Source organism: Cryptotermes secundus, unplaced genomic scaffold, assembly GCF_002891405.2.
Source record: "Cryptotermes secundus unplaced genomic scaffold, Csec_1.0 scaffold572, whole genome shotgun sequence".
NCBI lineage: Eukaryota > Metazoa > Arthropoda > Insecta > Blattodea > Kalotermitidae > Cryptotermes > Cryptotermes secundus.
Genome location: NW_019725849.1, coordinates 704,861 through 725,762, shown reverse-complemented (window position 1 = coordinate 725,762; position 20,902 = coordinate 704,861). Strand labels below are relative to the sequence as shown.

General features: G+C 39.6%; 1 protein-coding gene and 1 long non-coding RNA gene across 7 annotated transcripts in view; one reads left to right on the top strand and one right to left on the bottom strand.

Annotated features, from left to right (window-relative positions):
- Window positions 1–20,902, top strand: part of LOC111863752 (proton channel OtopLc) — an 82,088-nt gene that overhangs the window by 37,958 nt on the left and 23,228 nt on the right. For all 5 annotated transcript variants that reach the window (XM_023850366.2, XM_023850365.2, XM_023850367.2 and 2 more), the window contains one exon: window positions 834–1,094. In XM_023850366.2, the coding sequence (XP_023706134.1) occupies window positions 834–1,094 (261 nt within the window). The remainder of the gene's footprint in view (window positions 1–833; window positions 1,095–20,902) is intronic.
- On the bottom strand, window positions 1,103–20,899 carry LOC117282258. Of its 2 annotated transcripts, none has more exons than XR_004512950.1 (3): window positions 17,074–20,899; window positions 16,687–16,813; window positions 1,103–2,991 (listed from the first exon to the last, which is right to left on the bottom strand). It is a non-coding gene; the product is annotated as an uncharacterized LOC117282258 (long non-coding RNA). The 2 variants fall into 2 exon arrangements; XR_004512951.1 differs by lacking the exon at window positions 1,103–2,991 and adding an exon at window positions 5,756–5,889.

Here is a 20,902-nt window from a genome sequence, read left to right as displayed (position 1 = left end):
TATATATATATATATATATATATATATATATATAGTAAACATTAGGAAGTGAACTGTAACTACAGCAAATATAAAGTCTTCTCTGTCTTCAATACCCGTTACTTGTCAGCGGTTTCCAGCGGCGGGCGTTCCCCTTTCCTCTGCGTTCCTGAACTGACCTCGGCCTCAGCTACCAGCCTCTCACTTCTCACAACTGCAACTCTCAACTGGCTCAAGCAAGTCAAATTCAAACTTATGTTACCACGACGGTCAGTCGGCCAGTCTCTCTTGGCATCAAACACACATCTGGGACCCAAGAACAGAATTTTATTACTGCCAAACAGTTGCGGATTTGTTGATGTTGGGTGTCCTGTCTGATAAGATGACAGGTCTGTCGTTTACAACTGCTGCTGGTCCCTGCCAGCGCAGTCATTCTCGGGTTCAAGTCCCACAGGACTCATGACCATATTTTACTGTCTCAGATTCAAGACTTGCCCAACCTATGTGTTTAATATTGTCATAAAACAAACCATCCTGGTGTAATACCAACAGTCTTGATAGAATAATGTCTTTTTAACTTTGTTTAGGAGCTACATGAATATGAGTATGCTTTGTTTCTTAAGCATGCGATCCATAGAAAAGAATTTCACTACTTTTGACTGTTGTGTGAAATTTTCTACAACACCTTAAATTTCCACAGAGGTCTCATTTTACAGTCACACATATTTACTATATACAACCATCTTGCCACTTCATCTAACACCAAAGTCCATGTAGTTTGAAGATGAAGCACATCTAGGCCCAAGAGACTCCTCCTGTGGCATTGCGGAGCTAATGCGGAATGTGTGTTGCAGGGTTTCTTCACGTACCTCTATGGGACAAGCATCCTGTTCTTGCTGTATGTTTTCTGCTTCCTGCTACAAGAGAGTGCATGCTGCACAGCAGGTGACTCTGCACCTGCTCCCCCACGACCCCCACCACCACCTCCAATGGAAAAAAAGAAGACCAAAGAGAAAGAAAAGGAGAAAGGGAAGGAAAAGAAGGCAGGTGCACAACAACAACAGGGTCAGCAGCCCCAGGGTCAGGCAGCACGCAACAAAGGCAGCGTGTTTCAGGTAGGGTTCTCAGCACCGAGGTTCAGATTGGGTGGGTTCCTTCACCTCCAAAATGTACAGCAGATTTGGAGGCACAAATCCTCAAATAACATGATATATTTTAAGAAATCACAGTGTAATGCAAATCAGTGTTATGTGAACCACATTCTGTGTAGATTATGGGGGCTTATGTTCTTTGTCCATTCTTGAGTCTTTAGCACTGCATGCTTGTGCATTTCTGTATTCATATGCTTGGTTTCTTTGATGTTCTTTGAGTACAGACATTTTCTTTGATGTGGCCATGGAGTGAGACCAAGTGCTGTGGTTAGTAGGACCTCACATGGACCTATTTTCCTAGCCCTGACATTAGATGAGTATGGGAAATTGGTGGAATGATATTTAGCAGGACACCCCCAGATTTTTGGTTCCGTGTCTAGCCATTATTATATCAAAAATTCATTGTACCATTCTCATCAACAGCTTCTCTCTGCCTACACTGAACAACTCAAGATTTACAGCACACACTATTTCACACATAATCATAGACATGCCTCTGCTGCCTCATCTCACCTTCTCCATTCAGCTACACTCAGGCGAAGACTGTTTTCTTGTGGCGCTTTCTGCTGTTACCCATGTCTTACAATATTAACCGGGTGCCTTCACCTGCAACACAGCCCTCCACGTCTCATGAGTAGTCTAGAAGAAGGGGTTTTCATTAATTCAAGAGGCATGCTTAGGCTAGACAACATCTTTACTGGTCTTTCAGTTTCCCCATCACTGATCCCTCCTCAAGGCTGCTAACCCAGTGTATACCCTCGATAGTGCTGCAGTCTTTTGATGTGCATTATTTATCTACACTTTGGGACGACTAAAGACTAAATCATTCTTCTGGGTGATCACGTTCGAAGGACTTTGCCAAGATGGTTGCAGCTTAGAAGACTAAACTCTGGTCTGTGTCTGGTGGTACTAACAATCATGTTCTCATCCCTGGAATTCAGCAGAGTTGGCTAGGTGGTTGTAGGAAGCCTTCACCATGTTGCTTGCACTGTCTGATGTTGTGGGGGGTACTGAAGTATGCCATGGTAGCCGATCCACAAGGTCCATCCTTTAGTTGGTCATGGGCCAGGGAGAGCCCCAAACAGCAGGTCACAGGGCAGATGAAGCTCCCTCTCGAACACTGTGTTGGAGACCGTTGTGGCTGTTGATACTGTGTAGTGCAGCAGGAAAATGGGAAACCTGCCTTCCTGATCAGCCTTGTGTGTTGAAATGACCTTTCTCATGTTGTAATGTAGCCTTCCACCGTGATATCTGACTGCCAATGCAGAGAAATGGTGCACATTGTACATTTTCTCAGACACCATATAACCTTCTGTAGGAGTTGCAACTATTTTGGTCACTGTACAGTTCCCCTGAGACTCAGACGCAGCAGAAGAAGCTGGTGACAAGAATGTTGGCCAGAGTCAGTGATTCTTGGTTAGGAATGGTAGAGTCTTTGAACGACTTGGTGAAACAGTCCATTGTAACCTAGAAGTGTTAATCTCTCATCTTTCTTCCTGGAAAAGCTTATGTGACATCGATGGAAATCCTCTAGAGATGTGCGCAGTATTTATACTGGTGCATGAGGCCCCGGTTCCAGGTTCAGGGGCTTGGCTTGCTGTGCAGATGCAGCATGGTGGGTTTCATCTCTAAGTCACTCCTTGTGTGTAGCCAATAGCATCGCTGTATAAACTTATCCAGGATTTTGTTGATATTGAAATGTTCTTCCGAAAAACTTCACGAGATCTGCCCCAGTGATTATGTTACTTTGCTTCGGGCAAGTTCCCTTTGACATGTCTTGACCATTGATAGGTCTACTCCTAGTGGTGGCCCAGTACGCCATCTTCCACTGCCAGGGAATTGGTTCAGAATTGGTAGACTTCTGTGAAGGCAATAATGAAAGCATAGGTCAATAAGCAAAGGAATATTCATATCCAAGTGACCAACTATCATCATTCTGAGGGAGACTTAGCAAAATGGAGTTTGTTAGCATCAATGTCATCCTTCACAGTTTTAGGCCTGTTGAGATCTGTTATGGTATTACAAAACTGAATCCTTCCATTGTTTCATAGGTTTTCCAAAGTTTCTCTTTTCTGTAGAATGTTCTTTTACAATCTTATCTTCATCCCTGTCACAGCTTATCCTGCCAAAGCATTAATAACAAGTTTCTTCTGTGTTGTTTTTTAAATCCAACTGTTTGTGAACTTAATATTTCTCTCACAATTTCTTCATTTATTCTACTGTCCAAAAGGGTGTATCCTGCAATCCTCATGAAAACACATTTCTGCTAATTTTAATTTCTCTTGTCAGTTTTTCTTATTGCCTATAGTTCATTGCCATAAAATAATGATGATTTGCAATAGTCATAAATAAAGCTGCATTCTTCTTTGGAGAATGTTATTTCAGTTATCAGCCTTTGAGTCCAGCACACATTTAGAATACCGAAACAGTTATCTATGTTTGAAGAATTGAGCCAAGTTCCAAACACATTCAGCGTCTAAGAAGCAACTCTCAAACAAGTAATACCTTATGAATAAAATTAAGATTGAATTCCATGAAGTGCAACATTGATGTTCATCATAGAACAAAGCCTTTACATGTTTTGGCCAATGATGTTGGGGTGTCTCCCTTGAAGGATAGTAGTTAATCACTTGTGTTATCATCCCATTTATTTATAAATATCCCAGCTCATATTGTGATCTAGTCTCCCAGGTGTCTCTTTCCTTTAGGTTCTCAAACTAAAATATGGCATGCATTTCTCATCTTTCCCATGTGTACTACATGTCTCATCCATCTCCTCCTACTTTTTTCTGATTACCATAATGATGACAAGGAATGCTATTTATGAATCTCCTCATTATGCAGTTTTCTTTGTCATCCTTGTCCTCCCTCCATTTTTAGTTTAACTATTCTCCTCTGCATCCTGTTGTGGAACAACCTAAGTGTATGTTCTTCTGCTAATCTGAGACAAGGTTCCAAACCCATAAAATACAATAAGCAAAATCTTACTTTTGTATAGTTCAGTCTTCACATCCTTGGTTCCTGCCTCCAGTGTGAATTATTTCGATTTCCATTTAGTTCACTTTCGGACAACATGTACCTCCTTTATAGATGTTTCATCATACCAGTTTCATTTGCTACTAACATGATGTTATCATTATCATAATAAAGTTATAGTAACTTGTCTGCCAGAAAAAGATTTATACCGGTCTTTTTTCATCTACCCTGGCAAATCTTGAAATAGGTAACACTGAATTGAGCTTATACATTAATGGGCTAGCCATCTCTACATCTTGACCAAAGTGTTGCCTTAACTTATGGCAATGTACTGTGCTTGACCTGTGAGATAAGTATTATTTTAGTCTGTGTCATTTCCTGTGATGAAATGTCACATGTGAGTGCATATGTTATACCTATGTGAAAAGTGAATCTGTAGAAAGTTGAAAAGGAGAAGATTCATTGTACTTCATTTCTACATAGAAGAAATGTTTATTGGTTTCACTTATATGGGAAAGTAAATCCAGATAACAAAATTCGAGACAGGTCACAAGATTCCACTATACTCATGTGATTAAAAATGGTTACTGGTGGGGTGTGTGTATAGTAGTTTGATTTGTTATCATAGAAGTAATTCTGAAATGCGCATGGAGCACATACTGCAACTGTTTTTTGAGCAGCTGGTAGATGAGTGGCAGTACACGTTCCTGATACTCTTTGTACAACAACCCTTTGAACAAAGTGCTGGGGACAGAATTTTTGTTGTGGTTTGTGGCCAGCACCTCAGCTCATGTGACTTTTATTTATGGCAACCGTAAAGCAAAACAGTTACAGACCAGACTCTTACACAATTGGAAAAAACTGAAGGAAATGATCAGAAGGACACCACATGTGTAACATGAATGTGAACATTTCACAAAGGGCCATGAATATGTGCATAATTATGAAGAGCCTTTGTATGATCTGCCATAATCTTGTCTTGTTTGTAATGAGTTCAAGCTGTCTGAGATTTTCAACAATTTTTGCGGTGCTTGAGCAAATACAAGTATGAAAAAGTAAATGAATGACTGCAAGTAGGCATTGTTCTTTTTAAGTTTTATGATGAAGTGTTTGCCTGCTGTACTTAGCCATTACCTAGGTCACAAAAAGGCCAGGCAAAGCCCACCACCTCTGGTTCCATTTTTGGCATCATGCTCTGAAGATGTTCAAGGTGTCTAATACAAGCTAGAGAGGGACACACTGCCTGTTGGCACCCAGACCTAGTGAGCCTACTATGTTCCAATTAAGAGAGCAATAGGGTAGAAAAATTATTGCCTTAGTGTTGGGGGCAGGGGGGGGGGCAACATTTTTAAGAGAATAAGAGTATATGTAAAGTGAAAGTACATTAAATTAAATTAAACTGAACAGTGCATCAGTAAACAATGCCTCAGCTTCCACAAGCACAGCCTGACAAAATGTCTGGCATGTAGAAAGTTTACTATATAAAAGGAAGTTAAATGGTCTTACTTACTTACTTACTTATGGAGATGAGTCCTTCTGGAGGAGAAGCTAAATCTGCAGCTACTCAAGAATTTCCCAGCATTTTATGGAACCTGAATGTTCATTACCATGTTCACAAGAGCCCTCCACTGGCCTCTATCCTGATCCAGATCAATCCAATCCATACCATCCCATTCTATCTCTCTAAGATCCATTTTAGTTAAATGGTGTTGGCTGCATAAATTAGAAAACATATGATTATCATCGTCTATGGGTAGTTCTCTTTGCTATCACATCTACGTACCTGCAATAGAGTAAAATACATGAGAAAAACATTAGTATGTATCTCAACCACAAATTACAATACTAGAAATATGACACAACTTGAGTTTAGTGACAGTCTATTCTAGAACACAGTTTCTGAAGTAGAATATGACTCAGTTCAGAATGAAACAGGCCACAATTATCTCTACAGAAACTATCATGAAAACAGACAGTAGGCCTTCCTTGTTCTGCATTACCAGAACACAATTCAGCTATCATATGTATGCATAACAAGGTCCCTCTCACTCTAACAGGTGGCCAACTTAACAAACACGCTGGAACATACTTAACTTTAATGTGGCAACACATACCAACATGCACAATTCACCAAACCAAATTTAATAGCAACCCCTCTCACACAGTCTGCTGGGAAAGGGAGGTCTTCTAGGAAACTTCAGGATTCCAGGGGCTTGGGGGGGGGTGGAGATGTGGCAAGAGTGGCTTTACATCAGCACAAGGGGAGACATTGTGACATTGCCTGATAAGGCAGAAAGGACTAAGGTGAATTGAGGCCCCAGAGCTGGCTGTAGGAGTTCAGTCAGGATTAATGGAATAGATCAGTGGTAAAGCTTCATGATCTGGCATAACAAAATGGAACACTGAAATTGAAAGTGTTTGTCTGTGGCAAGTTGGTTCATGTACCGAATACTGACCGAGCTACTAACAGACAGAAATCTGTCTTTCTTCTCTGAGTCTTTCAGCTGCTCTCACACACAGGAAAGATACTGTGCTCGGAAGCACTTTGTGTTCTGCAGTTACATTTGTTTTCTGTCCTTAACCCCTGGAGACATTCTTTATATGAGAGAGTGCATGGCCTTTGAATTCTGTTTAAATAACCAAAGGGTAAAACTACCTGAATGTCGAGTTTTTTCTTCATAAAGCCACCCTCTGGCCCTTCACCATGCCTGTGAGTTAGGCTTCTTGTCAGTACTCAGTTGGCTAAATAAATAGAACAGCCCAAAAGTATTTATTTCAAAAATTGTTTTATTTGATCAAAATTAACAAGACTGTATATATATGTACAAATATTATATTTAGCAAACAATGTTTCTTTTCTACTAACATTATAAAGGTTACTCTAGTTTGGTAGAGTTTTGTTGTTTTGCCTCTAAATTAATTTAAAGGCAAACTTTAATGATATGAGATTTGATGGTCAAACTACAGTGAACACTAAGGCTACTGCCTTCTGGGATGTGTTGCCATTTAATGTGGTGATGATTACCAGTATTCTGGAAGAATCCACCGCTTTCATGTTCTACATTGAAGATGGAGCAGTTGGTTCCTCTGAAATGTTGGTACCCTTCTGCCAGACTAATACAGTACCAGTCCCCAGAAGACTGCAGACTTAAATTGTAACTGTTTCTCACATCTCTGTGCTGTGACAATAAAATCATGCCAGTTGTCACATCTAGCTCACATGTAGTAGTTTCCCATCTCAGGGCAACTAGATATGAAGGTACTGCCAACATAACACACTAATTCTTCAGAGTTCTGCTTGAAACTGAATGCATGCGGCATGTGTTGGTATTTTCTACCGGCATGTCTATGACAGGAACACAAACCCCCACATGGCATGGCCCCTTTCTGAACCCTTGGTGCTGTTTTGTTTATAGCAGCCTTGCAAGCATGAATGATCTAACAACCACACTGTTACTATACTAAACTGCATTTTGTAAGGGTATGCAAATGTTGTTCAGTGAACTTACTACTGAATGGCAGGTTACTGTGTCAGTCTAAGTTTACACTGTCTGATGAAATTTTGTAGCTCAGATATACATGTAGATTCCTTAATTTTCTTTCAAAAAGGAAATTACTTGTGAGGCATGATGTAGAGGTGGTGCTGCCAGGCCTATTGGAGGAAGTCTTTAAAAACAAGGTGTATGCTGTAAAACCTTAAACATTTTACACCGTTGCCACAGTATTTAACATGCAATGTGTTCACAACCTATCTCCATACAAAGTTTTACAACATAGCTCCCGTGGTTCCATACCACCACTGAACCAAAGCTAATGAAAATATTTGAATTGTTTTCATGTTGTTATTTTACATTCAATAACAAATCTTTATTGACAGAAGTTGGGTATTTTTAAAGTCCTATAAAAATATTTAAAGCTATCCCTGTAACAGGCTGTGGAGGCCCATAGTGTTGTGAGATGTCAAGGCTCCCACACTTTCTAGACAGTCAGCTCACAGATGGCGGTGAGGTTATCTGGCTTATGCACTGGCCACCCTTCACCCCCAAGAAGATTCCTGGTACTCATTTCTGTTAGAGGCTGAGTTGACTCCAGGGCCATTAGTGTGGCTGGAAGGATTAGGTCAAATTAGGAACCAAAAACCTATAACCACACAAAATTTTAGAGCCTTAAAATAAAGTGGCGCTGATTGTGCTTCCACCTCTCAGGCTAGCGTATCAGTAACTCAGCTCATGTTGTTTGTAGGAAACCAAACAATGTGACCTTGGGGTGAACACCGAAGGAATAATGTTTGTATCAAGGTTCATGAAAATTGTTCAGTTGGTTCAAAAGCTGACATATTCCACATCCTACAGTCATTTTAACTAACTTTGGATCCATGGAATGCAATGTAATGTAATGTAATGAATGGAACACAGACACATACAGACACATACACAGAGAGTGATCTAAAGAGCATACTTTCTTTTTATAAGGAAACAAAGTAGCCTAAAATTATTTGCAATAGGTGGGGATTAAAAAATTTGGGTTCTTAAGTAGGTGTCAGCACAAACCACAATAAGTGTCCTGGTGCGTGTTGCCTGACCTGAAATTCAGACAAAAAGAGAGTGCAAAGACATGGCACATTACTTCTTCATATATGACTGACCTTGACAACATTACCTTCAGAGCAAAATTGACTGCTGTCTGATAGACCATTATTGGTTGTCAAATGTCAAACAACAATGAAATGCATTTGACCTGTAAAACATGTCAAAATTGACACATCACATTTCGACCCCTAGTGTGTGTAGTCTTTTTTTTTTTTTTTTGAAGACACTACCTATCAGATTTTATTTAAGGTAATAGCCTCTCTCCATGATTCACCAGTATTTGAATAAATTTGTGAACGGCTCTTTTTGAGAATATCACTTCTTTTGTTCTGTCCTATCAGATGTACTCCAGTGTCTGAAGTTAAAGTGTTCATATTCACCAGGCACTCACCTATTGCAAATAAACTCACAAAAACCAAGCATTAATGAAGTTCAGCCAACTAACTAGTGAGCTAGCAAGGCATACATACTACGTTTATACAGCCAGGCAGATAGATGGATTTCCAAAATTCACTTTCTTATATTTGGGGAGACTCAAAAGATATAGATCTGTCAAAATCTCGATGCCAGTATTTTTTCACATAACAATACTTTCTTATATAAACTATGTAGAATACTTAATACTTTAAGGTTATTTCAGAAAAGTAACTGCACTTTCAAGTATGATTTCTTCATTAATTAACCCCATAAGAAATGGAATGCATGATGAATGAATTAGGTATTTTGTTCCTAATGTGTCAGTATGCTGATTAAACAAAATCTATTCTGAAAGAATTAGAACTATGGAATCATGGGACCAACAAGAAATTCAAATGCAATATCAGATTTTACATTTATTGTTACATTGATACATACATGTATGACACTTTGACAGAGGACTGAGGAAAAAACTGTTAGGTCAAGGATTCGGCAGTATGAATTTTGAAAGAATACATCTGCAGGACAAAAAACGTAGTGACCTGTAATAATTCTGAGGTGTCTGCGTAATCCTAAGCACATATTAGAGACGGAGAAAAACACCACTTGGAATGGTGCCATATCATGAATATTGATAAAGATTTCATCACAAAAATTCATCACATTTTTAACTGTATCTGCTTAGTCTGAAGGTTCATATTTCTTCATAAGTGTACATGCTTGAGCAGATACATTTTTCAGGTTCTGAAGAGCTGGATGCAAGTGTTTGATGAAATATCCAATTTAAATCTTGTTTCCGCTTCACAATGAAATAAAAAATGTAGTAAGTATAGAGTGGAATAAAACAAGCAGAACAGACACTGTATCACCCAGTTATGTATTCATTTTATGCACAAGGTACAAGGAACATCTCTGATACTGAGAAACGTAAATGGTACAGAATTCCTCATGAAGTACACAAGTATTAGAATAACAGGCCAACTTGAAAATTTCAGTTTTAATTTCAGGGTGAGGGGATTTAAAATGAAGCACAAAGTGGAGAACATGTGAAACAGCACGTACTGTGTGACCTTATCATTCATGCTTATAAGCGCTGACTTATTTCTCCTTATTTGTGAGCTGCTTGTTTTGATATGTTGCACTTCTTTGGTTGCTGCGGTTTCAAGAGTCATGCTAGTTCAGCTGCTCATGTGATGATGTATATGAAGTGGCTCACATAAGTACCCCCAGACAATGACTTGCGCACAGAATTCTTTAACCCCATCTCTGCTACTATAGGTAAATTTTGCTGACTCAGCAATAATTAACTGCCCTTGCTTGTTCAGCAATACTTTGTACACTGACTTGGTGACACCTTGTGTGACTGTTTGGTAATGCTGATTGCAGAAATCCCTCATGTCACTCCCTTTTCTTTGCCCAGGAGTTCTCTATGTCACTCTTAGTCTTTTTAAGCTTCATACTACAATGGGTGCCAACAGTTGACTCTGATCTTTCTGTTAGCAACCAATTAGGCCTAGATGAATTTGAAAATTTGTGTATTTGGTTGCTGACATTCAGTATAATTATTTTTATATCCTTTAAACATAATTTATCTCAGAATTATTGGGTTTTGAGACTTTTACCATTGTCCAATATTCTGGAAACTAGAGAACACAACGTTTCAGAAACTGGATCTGTTTTCGTCCCAGGTGAGGGAGGGAAGGCATCTTCTCAGTTGGATACCTTGGAAAGAGCTAACCTCAATCACTGATCCAGTTTCTTAAACGTTGTGTTCTCTAGATTTTAGAATACCGAACGATGGAAAAACTCCAAAAACCCAGTAATTCTGAGTGTTATAGGCCATTATCAGAACCCTTTAAAATCTGATAATAATTTATGTTTTTCTCTTTACTTCTAAATCTGATTTCTAACTGTTTTCATTACTCATACATTTTCAATAAAAACACTCTTTATCTTCTTTAGTGATTCTTTGTACCTGATAGTTAGAATTTTCATCATGGGTTTGTCACAATTGAATTGTCATCTCTGCTAATATATTTAATACATGCAAAATTAATAGGCAAGGAATAATAAGTACATTGTCCCTGGTACCCACATCAGTTACTGCATGTGGAATAACCCTACTTCTCATTCTGACTAATATTCCTGCTGCTCAGTTTGTGTTGCCCTAGAGTAAATGTTCTCCCACTGGCTACAGGCTATTTTCTTGAACATGCATGAAAAATCATCCACTTTAAATCAAATCAGTGGCCCTTAAATTTATGTTTATTATCACCTTTGATTCTTATCATCTTCACTACAAGATATTCAATAATTTTTTCGTTTTCTTCAAAATTTCCATTTTTCTTCTTTCAAAAAGTTGTCAACTTCACTGAAATACATATTTTTCCTCCTCTCCTGTTTCCAAGATTGCAAATTGTGTTTTTCGTGTTCAGTCATTTATACTTCAGTATTTTCTTCAGTCATTTTTCTTCCTCTTTCCGTTGTGGTGATTCATTGCTCATTCAAACTTTCTTTACCTCCAAATACAGTTAGTTTATGCTTTCTAGACTATTTTGAATCTAATTCATTGCACTGCTAATATTTTTCATTTTCTCTTTCACATTGACATAGATCTCCCTAATACTGTATCTCTTATAGGTAATCCATTGACTGAAATAAAGTCACTAAACCAGGTTTTGGTCTCATAATTTTCATTAAAGAATTTCTTCCTAAAACATTTTTATGCAAATGCCTTCCTCTGGTAACATGACTGTTATCAAGTTTTCAGCAATGCCTGAGTTACATTAATTTCCCCCATCACCAGCATCATTACAATCACAGTCATCAGTCCCGTCAATCTTAATTTGAAACCATCAGCCATATACTTCTTCACATCATGCTCCATTTTCCTATAGCAAGATGCATTTCACAAGTCAGCATATGCCACTTGCATCTGTATATCTGGTAATCCATAGCAAACCTCAGAGCATAATATACGTGTAACTGTTGCTCATTTGAAGGGACTGCTGCTGACTTACAAATACCTCATGTCTCCTGAGTCAGCATCTCAGACTTAGCTACTTATTGCTGAGTGTTTGTGACTCACGAATGCCCTACACATGTCCTGTTTCTGTGACTGAAGAATACATTGCATAATCATTTGCTTCTTGTGCAATTGATTACTCTTATCATAAATGATGTTTCTGGGGATTTGGTTATGTGGTACCACCTACTTGAAGCTAGCATGACTCTAGGAGCCACCAAAACCTGTTTTATTTGCTGTTAAGTTTGATTTGGCACTACTGCAGCGGGAGGTGTATCCTCGTAAGATGAAGGACTTGCTCAAGTTGAAACAGCAGCTGGAACAAAACTCAGGCCTTGTGCAGGCCAAGGTGAGTTTGGCTTGTGTGGTGGCACTCCAGCACTCTGTGCAACTCTCTCACAGATAGTTTAGAACATAACAAGGTACACTGGTTTGCATTTACTGAAACAAGGCTAATTTCAGATTCTAGGAAGTTTAATATATGAAGCCATGACATGGCTTTGTTTATATTCTCTTGAGTTCTGTTATCATAATTTAAAATACAGGCACATATGAGAATGACTTTTTCAGTTCCAGATGAGAATTTGGAAACATTTTAAGAATGAAGTTGAGAACGAGAATTTTCTTTACTAGACCTTTTTTTTCTTTCTTTGAAATTTCTAGCACTAATTACAACTTCACAATGCACAAAATTTTATATATATCCTTTTCAATGAAACATTTTTATACATCATTGTCTTCAGTTCTGTGGCCATGTTCTTAACATTCTTTTTTACCATGGACAGAGAAAAGGGAAATGGAAAGAATTTTTTTTGGTTGGTTGGTTCATTGCCAGACATTACAATTATGATATAATGCATAATTTGCGTGTTACTGAGCAAAGCAAAGGCAATTATCTAAAAATTATCCAAATTTGAGACCAAAGAATCTATTTTTGAATTGTGATCAAGAGTTTTGCCCAATTCAATCTCAACATTTCAGACTCATGTATGCCTAGTAAGGTACTGGATAGATGGTATAAGTTTTCTTAAATATGTCATGGAATGCTGAACTACAAAAAGCAGCTTCATCCATTTCTCTTACTGAGACTTGCAAAACTCATACTGTGTTGTGTTATGTTGTTCATGGTGTATTTATTATATATAAAACTATAATTTTTTAATGTTATTCTGAACTCTCATTCTGAGGAAAGAAATGCAGGTTAAGGGTGAGAAATACTGAGTATAAATTTGGAAGGCTTTGTAACTGATCTTCACAATTTAACCTATCTGTCTGGAGTTGACAGAGCATGAAGTTAAGACTGATAATATGGATTGGACTTGTAGTATGCATTAGGAAAATAAGGAAAATACTAATTTCGTTGGAAACTGTGAAGGACAAAGACCACTTAGGAGACCTAGACATAAATAACAAAACTATGATGACGATGACAACCGCAACAATAATAATAAAGTTTTAGAGAAGTAGGTTGCAAGGGTGTGAAATGGAATGTCTTGTTAAGTTTATGGCTATGGCATTGAAGATTGACATCATCTGCAATGATGAAATATGAAATGCTGAAAGAGGATTTGATTGTTGGTTTTGGAGAGTTACACAGGGTGCTGGGTACTGCTATTTTGTGTATTCGTGTGATCATTGGTGAATCAGTGATGCTGTGCACCACTATGAACGTGGTTTTTGCAAAGTGCATTCACTGAATGCGTAATGGGGTAGTTGTGTCTGTCTGTTTGTCCATTCATCTGCATGTTCCATTTTCAAAACCATTTAATGCATGTGACTGTCATTTGATGTCAAGTGTAAATTTGTTGAGAAAATTATGATTTTGAATCATATTAGTTCAATATATCCACAACTTACATGAATTTGAAATGAAAATTTAATAAATTTCTTAGCAACAGCACACCATAAATGCAAATTATTATGCAAAGTATACATCTCATTAATTGTAGCAACTTTTGCTTCAAACATTTAATTAACTAGAACTAAGAATGATTCATATGAAATCCATAGCATTGTTTACTTTTAACAACAGTAGAATAATATTTGCAACAAATAAACATAATTTCACAACATGGGATAAAGATAAATCGCAAAGAATTCATCTGGAAACTATGTGCACTTCAAAGTAGAGGTGGTCTGAAATGTGATGACATTCTTGCAGCCTCTTTCAGGAGTGATTTCATCAATCAAAACGACTTCATAATTACCCATCTGTCAACATGCAATATCTCTATTATGAATCAAGAGGCTTAATAAAATTCAAGGGAATTTGCTGCTAGTGTCCGATGTCTGTTCTGGTATTTGGAGAGACAACCTCGTAAATTCCTGATGAAAGCCAGCGAAGCTCCAGCCACATCTAGCTGGCTTGCATGAGCAACCGCGGTCCTCAGTGTTCGGTAGCAGGTGACTGCGAGCAGGCCGTAGAGTGGCAAGTGCTCATGTAGAGCTTCCCAAGGGTCGAGGCAACCGCTTTTGGAGTTAATTAGCGGGGTTGCTGCTAGGATGGTCACTATTGCCGTATGCACTCCGGATGCTATATTGAAGTAAGAGTAGCTCTGACTGACTGACTGACGAGCAAGTCAAAGTCAAAGTTATATTGCAACTGACGGTCAGTGAGTCTGTCAGTCTTGACCAGATGTTTCTTTTTATGTGAAAGTTACTGTCCTGTCCATGTGGGGTGCCCTCTCTGACAAGAGGTCAGGTCTGTCATTTGTCAGTCATAGTCGGTAATATTAAGTCCATTGTCAGTATGTACACTTATTTACAAGGTTATACTTAGTATCTACTCCAGTGTACAATATATACAAGGCCTCTGTCAGTCCAGGCTCAGTACAGCAAACTATGCGCGATTTCTGGTAGTATTCGCTATCATGGCAGTTTAGTCACTTGAACGGTTGTATGCCTGACCGCCGCCAAGTTTAAGCCTCTTATACTTTCTGTGATGGGCTTTGCCTTGTCTGGTCTTGCGAACATTCTCATTATCATGATTTTGTATGACTTCTGCTTGCTCCCTGCATAATTTTGTTATATAGTCATATACGTATGGGATTTTGAATGCCATGTGAAAATCGCAGACTGGGGTGCACCTTGGAAAATTGCCAGTGGTGTGGAGAACCTTGTTTTGCAGGCGCTGCAATTTCACTAGATGGGTGTCTGCCACAAACTCCCAGGTGGGACTAGTATAAGTCATTACGGATCTAATAAGAGCTTTGTGGAGTGTCAGTTTAATATTAGTGCTCAATTGATCACTTATGAATAGAGAATATACTCTAATGAATGTTCTGAAGGCCTTGGTTTGATCAATTCTATGTGCAGTCTCCATATAACTCTCCTTAGATATTTTGCGCTATCTACAAATGGAGTATTTCATCCATTTAGAGTAAGACAAGACTCAAGCAGTCAAGAACTATGAAAGAAGTAGACCCCTTGAGTCTTATCTTCATTAATTTTAATGTTCCAGTGCTCACACCAGGTCTCCATTGAGCTGAGACCATGCTGGAGTTTTCTAACAATAAAACCCTCCTTGCTATCTGTCGCATACAGACAGGCATCATCCACAAAGAGGGCCAGGTGAACACCATGAGTTTGGGGAGCACCATTAATGTACAGATTGAAAAGAGTAGGGGACAGGACCAAACCTTGTGGCACTCCTGCTTGCATTTCCCTTGGTGCTGACATTTCGCCTTCAACCAAAACCCTGAATTTACGTTGAGAGAGAAATGACCCAATAAGTTTGGTCAAATTCGAGAATTTATACAGCAAACCTGAGTGCCATGTGGTATCAAAGGCTTTTTCGATGTCCAAGAACACAGCGGCCATAGATATTTTGTTGTTGAAATTAAGGGTCACGTGGTCCGCCAGCCTCATACATTGCAATGTCATGCTGTGGCGTGCATGGAAAACCAAACTGGCTTGTGTTGAGCAGGCCTCTTTCTTCTGTATGTTTTTGAAGCAATTTCAAAATCACTTTTTTGAATAGATTTCCTGTCATGGACAGGAGGCTGCTCAGACATAAATTTTGCAGAAATTTCAGGTCTTTGCTGGGTTTAGGTAAAGCTATTACTTTTGCTTCCTTTCAAGTAATTGGAAAATGGGAAAGCCAAAGACAGTGATTGAATAGATGAATTAGGTGAAACAATGGTCTCCTTGGAAGGTGCCAGAAGCATGCATTTGGGATGCCATCAATTCCGCAGGCCTTTCTCAATTTCAAGGAATTTATTAATTTCTGTACGTCACATGGTCTTATCCTTTGAAGGGGGTTGTTGTCTATGGTTTTGAGCAGATCTTGGACTCTAGCCTCCACCTGCCATTCATGGTTATCGTCGCACAGATCATGCGGAGTGAACTGAATTTCCAAACAGTCGGCAATTGTGTTGCTTTTTCGGAAGAATGAAGTTTAAGGTCAGAAGAACCATGAAGAGCAGTTGGTGCCCTTGGTCCGTCTCTCTTTAAGAGAGATTTCGCAATGGGCCATATACCCTGAGGTGTACCTTCAGCGTTACCTATTTTTGTTTCTCACCGTTCAAGTGCCTTTTTACGGGTCATTCACCTGATTCATTTTGTGATCCAATTGACTGCCATTTTACATGCTGGATCCCTGGTTTCTTGCCAAAATTTTCATAGCCTCTGCTTATGTTTTATCAGACGATCTACATCCGGAAGATTGTTGTTTATGTCTGAAAGTGTAATATTACCTGTTGACAACCTACACAGTATATGCCGAAGCAATAGAGGCTGCAAAGTCGTGTGCCGCGGTATTTATTAAAATTTAAGTTTATACATCAGAGAAACCACCCTGCAACTTCATTACAAATACCAAGTGGTCAGTGCCACTGTAGCAGTTAACCTTTATTGCCGTAATCGTACAAAGGATCTTAAATACACTATGTCTGCAAAATACAGTTTTAGAATGTGAATAGGTAGTATATACATTTACCTCTGTGTTTGGAATGATTAATATTTCTTGCACTAAATTACAGTGATCCATCAGTTACAACAGTCATCACATAACATTGCCACGTATTTAGTGACAAGTTGTTTGGATTGATAACTTGGATTTATCGGACTCTTACAACTCGTGACTACCAGTAATTATAGCTGTTTCACTAATTCACACACCTTACCGTTCACGTGCTAAATCTTACATGTTTTCATTAGGCATTGCTACACAACAGCTTCTAACAATGGGAACTCTCCGCCTCCCATGCCTCCATTCAGGGACGACTGTCTCGCAACAGTCTCAGACTTGGAATGTCGGTTGGTTAAATTACTGCCTGTCTTCACCAGTACAGTCATTCCTTCATTCATCTTCTTGAGATCCATGACCAAAACTTTTGTTCTTTCCTAGACATGCAAATGTTTGAAATTGGGGACTCCTGTTCGATAAGGTCTTCATATTTATACGCTATGTTTGTTGCACCATAGTTTCAGCACGAGTATATCCTTGCTCACATGGCTTTCAGGTCACAATGGACTTTGTGTGCCCTTTGTCACTGCCTATATTAAGTAACATTTATACAAGATATGCTGCATGACTAACGCACCCCTCTGTCCTGGAGCTTCAATTATCCCTGTCTCTCTATCTTGTTGTCATTCCTTCCACAAAATCAGAGGATTGCCCATTTGCATTAAGACTTGGATGTTCTTGAAGATGTAACTCTACATACAACTGTGGTTATGAAGTTGGACAGAGTAGTCTGAAGGAAGAGGCCAGGCTAAATGGACCTGTGAAGTTGAGTCAAGACTGATTGTGGGCTTAGAAGAGGTGTGCTGTGCTCATGTGTGGATAAACAGCACGTATTGCGTGACCCTAGTTAACGTGTGCAAGAAGACAGTGCAGTGGCATACAGTGAAATACTGGTGGAGTAGACGATCAAACATGCCGATTTTAAGCAGCTAATTGAAAATCAGATATTAACTGCTCTAAATACAAGATTAACATTAAAGACTGGTGTCAGTAGTTGGATCGAAGAATGGTCCAGCTTCATAAGTAATTTTGGAGTGGCTAAATAGTCTGGTGTCAGCCAAGAAAGACTGGCTGACTGTCAGGTAGAACTTAAAATGGAGATGTGTGTCAGCCAAGACCACTTGGCTGCCGAACAAGGATTTTCAACAGACATAATTGTCGGCCAGTATGATCTAAGAAATGAACTAGAAATCAGTTCAAGTGACACAAAGATTTCCCAGAGCGAATTTGAGGAAACAATAACAGACATGCTATACAGAGAGCTGAAGGGCATAATGACAGTTGTTGAACAGCAGGCTCAAAATCTTGTCAAAGATATAGGTAATGAACTGCAGGCTACACGAGTTGTCATAGGAGTGACACGACATAGAGGCGTATCTATGCAACATACAGGTAACTTGATGCAATCTGGAAGTCACCCATCTGGAGTTCAAGAACTGTTGGCGGCAGTTGGAGCCCAGTTGAGACAAGGATGCTGCGAGAACCCAAGGACCAAGTCATGATGAAGCCGCCAAAGTTTGACAGACTGTGTCTTAGACAGTTATTCACGGACAATCTGAAGCCATGGCTGAACACATTTGGACAGCCTGGGAGAAGACCACAAATCTACTCACCATTTTGCAAGGGCAGGCTGCCGACATTCTACCCAGTGTCCCAGTTGGAGCAGCAGACAAGGATATCATTGGGGCTCTGAAGGACCGTTACAGAAACTGCCCGTGGGCAACAGTTTGCCACTCACGACTCAAACCCAGGGCTCTACCAAACTGCAAAACACTACAAGAATTCACAGAGACCATCAAGCAGTTTGCCTGCTGACCCATTGTTGGCTTGCCTGAGGAATTTACACAGAAGAAGGTTCCCTGTGCATTTGTTGATTGAGTGAAGGACCGAGACGTGAAACACGACCACCTCATGGGTGAAGAAAGCCCACGACCAGGTCCTGAATGAGAGATTTATGAAAGGGGTAGCCTGACCTCCAGGGAAGCAGCGAGAAATGAGGGCTGGGGATCATGAGAGCAAGGTCGCCACTGACCAAATGCAGCAGCAGTCGATGGCCCATATGGTGGCAAGATAGGGATATCTGGCATCTCAAAAACACTGTTCACAGAGACGCGACTATGACTGTCAGAGAGGAAGCTGTCTGGGATTCAGAAAACTGTTAAGAGATGACACGAAGATGAAGTCATGGACGTATCAATTTGATCCCCTCACCTCACACTCAACCCGTTAGCCAGAAGGAACGACAACAACCTACATGCCAAGGGACAGGCAGAGCCTAGTGACCATAGACGCCGGAACATCTGTTATCATCTCTAGGCCTGACATTACCACAGGATAGCCAGAGAGGAAGCTGAATTGTACATATGCTCTGCAGGGGACATCCTTTCTTTCTGAAGGAGGCACAGGTCTATTTGACTTTGGGGTGGGTCTCACTACTCATCTGGCTGTTCATCACGAAATCACAGAATTCATCCTAAGGTTGGATATCCTGGAAGCTTAGAATGCGGTGATACATTTGAAGTATTGCGTGTTACAAGTGGTCGATGAAGTGACATTAAGGCCCAGATGACGACCACGATTATCTATCTATATGATGGCCAGCAACAATTTAATACCGCCTCGGTGTCAAAGATTTGTAACTGAATGGTTGGAGGCCCCCATGGAGGTAAAGAACAGTGTAATGGGACCAAGTACAAAGCCTGCCCACCAAGGAGTGAACAGGACCAGGATGCTGGGTGAATATTGACGAGACAGTGGCCAGAAAGGCTGACTGTTGCAAGGGATGGATGCACAAAAGCAAAGATGCAATTTGTAGAAAATACTACTCCAAGTCAGGGAAAAGTCACGTAAATTGCAGCCATCTTTATAAGGCCCATAACAAGTGGTCAACTGGGTCAGTAGTAGAGTCTAAAAGTTCCAGAGTCATCTCAAAATCAAAACAAATTTCAAAGCCCGGGCATCACGTTTTTGCTTTAGTTATTGTGTTAGAGTCTCCTTAGGAGACATGGCAGATTAAGGGGTGAAATATATAGAATAACCTGAAAAATTCAACTACCATCTGTTGAAATTATGCATCACTACGACTGTAGTGACTCCTGCAGAATCAAGGACAATGGGCAGTGCTGGTAGTGGTGGCTGGAAGAACTACTGCTTGCCAAGTGAACATGTGCCCATGGCAATGCCTTTATTTAAGGTAAGTTTATAAAAATGGCAAACTTTCTTGGAAACTTTTCTGGTTATGTGAGAATTCCGGATGCTTGGGTATAAAATATCTGGTGGTTTACTGAACAATGAGAGAGATGTTTCTGTTATGAAAGAATAAAAATCTTTGTCAACGTAGGTAAACAAACTGGTAAGTAATTCAGACTGAGAGAATTTCACAGTAATAACCATGAAAGATTTGGCCCTCTGGGATGTGACACTGTTTGGTAGGTTGGTACCAAAATTTTGGAGGATACTGGTGCAACCATTTTCAGTTCTGAAGGTGGAGGCAGAATGTTGGTGCCTTTAGAGTAAACAGCATGATACTATATCTGCAAGGGCTGACAGATATATTTGTATATATTTTTTTCTTCAAAGCTTTAGAATGTTGTGGCTTTTGGTTTGATAAAAAGTGATGATTGGATGGGACATTGTAAGGCATCGTTGGTATCAAGTGGTCCTCTAGCTTGAGTGGCGACTGTCACTGTTGTCCATAAATATATTAAATACAAACTCTTTCATCTCAGAGCCCAAAGTGTGTGTCTGTGTGTGTGTGTTCTTATGCGCATATGTGCTATCAGAGTCCATGTGGGTTGTG